This window comes from Quercus robur, chromosome 3 (assembly GCF_932294415.1).
Source record: "Quercus robur chromosome 3, dhQueRobu3.1, whole genome shotgun sequence".
Lineage (NCBI taxonomy): Eukaryota > Viridiplantae > Streptophyta > Magnoliopsida > Fagales > Fagaceae > Quercus > Quercus robur.
Genome location: NC_065536.1, coordinates 11,779,235 through 11,781,733, shown reverse-complemented (window position 1 = coordinate 11,781,733; position 2,499 = coordinate 11,779,235). Strand labels below are relative to the sequence as shown.

Genomic DNA, 2,499 nt, shown 5'->3' with positions numbered 1-2,499 from the left:
GGATTAAGGCAGAAAATTAGTTAAATTAATTCAACACAATTACACGTGTTAGAATTTAATTAAGAAACTGTCTTACACAACGGTCTTTTTATGGGACAATATTTAGCCGAAATGTTAGCCCACACGACACAAAAACCAGAGCTCTATTGCCACTTTGCATGTCTTCCACGTGCAATTTATAAATGTCCATTCGGCAACAGTTTTCTATTTTCTAACCGAACTCACAAAGCGGCACCTGGCAACCGCTTTGGAAACTGCTACTGCTATTAACCCAAAACTACTAATCCATCAATTCTCTCTCTTTCTTTATTTCTCTCTTTCTTGTCGAGTGCATTCTTATCTTTCTTTTGCAAAGTTCACACTCTCTTTCACATTGAATCCATGGCTTCTCTGATCAATCTTAGCCTGTTCCTGTTTGTACTTTTCCATGCCATTGTTTTGCTTTCTCACCCAGTTTACTGTGATGGTACACTCACTCTCTCCCTTACTTGTGGTGCTTTGAATTGAAGTATTTTGTTTTTTTTTTTTTTTTTTTTGTTTTGTTTTTTTTTTTTTTTTCATATAATAATACTTTATATGTTAGGGCTAATGCAGTAGTACTTGGATATGTAAACTTGTAACACTATCAGTACATAACTGCATTTATCAATTTCCTTTTAACACAATAATATTAACATAAGATAATTTTTTTTTTTTTTTACTTTACTTTTTATGGTAATTTAGATTGAAGCCTTTTCCTTTCCTTTTCTTTGTTGCATGCATATCTATTATGTGATAAACTACAAGTGTAAGTGTAAGTGCTTGTATTACTCAATGATATGCTTGGTTCTTCCCATGGGTTGGTATCCCCATTCCCTCCCACTTTGTTGTAACTTGAGAGAAAAAGTTATTATAGGTTTGTACACTCAAATTCTTCTCAAGAATTTATAAATGCTATGATTCTAAAATATTGATTCTTTGGAGATGACAAGAGTCACAAGACTCGCCACGATTTTTTGGAGCAAAGCAAAGTGATGTACATTTATACTTTTTTTTGAGGAACATGTACATTTATACCTATACTGTTAAATTAGTGAATATTTACCAACTCCTTTTTAGATTCAATATTTTATTATGATGAATTTAATTATTAAGGAAATTATTTCCTAGCATAAAGCTTTATTACCATCATGCCTTAGCTTGCTTTCCCTTGCTCTACATGAACATGGAACTTGGCCTTTTTCTCCCTTTGTAGAATTGCGGTTGAAGAATTGTAAAATGTAGTGGGAATCTACTGTGGTGTATTACTCGCAATTGGATGTGTAGACTGAAGACGTTCTAATAATAGAAGTTTGGCTAGACTAATGATTGAAGTCATGATTACAATTAAAAACAAGTTTGTGTAATAACCATTTCTTAAAATAGAATCACAAAAAATAGTACTTTTAGACTTTTTTTTTATGTGGCATTACTTGTAATCCATGGCTTCTTACTTTGAGTTCTTCCTAATTCCTATATCATTTTTTTATGTGCACAGAGGACGAAGACAATCTTCTTCAGGGCATTAACAGTTACCGGAACTCATTAAACCGTCCAGCCCTCATTAAAAACGAAAAAGCAGATTGCCTTGCCGATGAAATTGCTAATGAGTTGGAGGATGAGCCTTGCACCAGCCCCACCAATGGTGCCACCATTAAGCCAAGCTCCACTACTCAACTTCCTGACATTCCCAAGCACTTCAAGAAGTGCAAAATTGATGTCAACACCACAGTAGATGGGATCATCTTGCCAGTTTGTGTGCCCAAATTGGTTCCAACTCTTGTGCTTACTAACTATACACGAACTGCAAATGCCAAGTACATAAACAGTTCAAAGTACACCGGAGCTGGGTTTGGTGCTGAGGATGATTGGATGGTGACTGTTTTGGGCACAAACACCACGGGTGGAAGTTTTTCTAGTGCCATCTCTTTGGTTTCAGAGGTTGGTTTGGGTCATTGCCTAATGTCTTTGTTCTTGGGGTTGTTCTTTATTGTAGTGAGCTAAGGTGTTCTGTCTCTCTCACATTGTGTGTGCTTATGTAGAATTTAGTTGTGTAAGCTTTGTGAATTTGGGCTTGTTCCATTCTCTTTGACATCTTCTAATTGTAGTTGACTATTTTTCTTATGATATGTGATATATTTGGAACAATTATTATATGATACTGATCATGCTGGTGTCTGGGGTTGATAGTCACACTCACGTATAGTTGTTCATTGTTGAATGTTAACTACTAAAGTTTATTTTGGGATCTGGAAATCAAAATAAAATAAAACTGGGGGCCTAACTTTAAGCCATGGCTAAGGTTCTCTAAGCAAAACAAAAATGGCTCAAGTTGTTTTTTCTTTCGGTTTGGGTCATACTTTCGATCAATAGTCTCTACTCAATATGAAGTCCTGCGCAATTACATGAACTTGAGATATGCAATTCGCATACAAAAGTATGTCTTTGTATTTAACTTTTTTTTTAATATTTATCTTTGAA

General features: G+C 34.9%; 1 protein-coding gene across 1 annotated transcript; it reads left to right on the top strand.

Moving 5' to 3' along the window:
• Positions 1 to 361: 361 nt before the first annotated feature.
• LOC126720037 (uncharacterized GPI-anchored protein At3g06035-like) lies at positions 362 to 2,118 on the top strand. The gene is made up of 2 exons (XM_050422514.1): positions 362 to 466; positions 1,517 to 2,118. Exons 1-2 carry the CDS (start codon positions 382 to 384, stop codon positions 2,020 to 2,022), a joined length of 591 nt encoding a protein of 196 aa, XP_050278471.1. The 5' UTR covers positions 362 to 381; the 3' UTR covers positions 2,023 to 2,118.
• The last annotated feature ends 381 nt before the right edge of the window (positions 2,119 to 2,499 follow it).

Excerpts from the sequence above, each read along its gene's own strand:
- LOC126720037 (XM_050422514.1), top strand. The coding sequence starts at position 382 with ATGGCTTCTCTGATCAATCTTAGCCTGTTCCTGTTTGTACTTTTCCAT. Across the intron at positions 467-1,516 it reads TCACCCAGTTTACTGTGATG|AGGACGAAGACAATCTTCTT; the intron begins GTACACTCACTC and ends TTATGTGCACAG.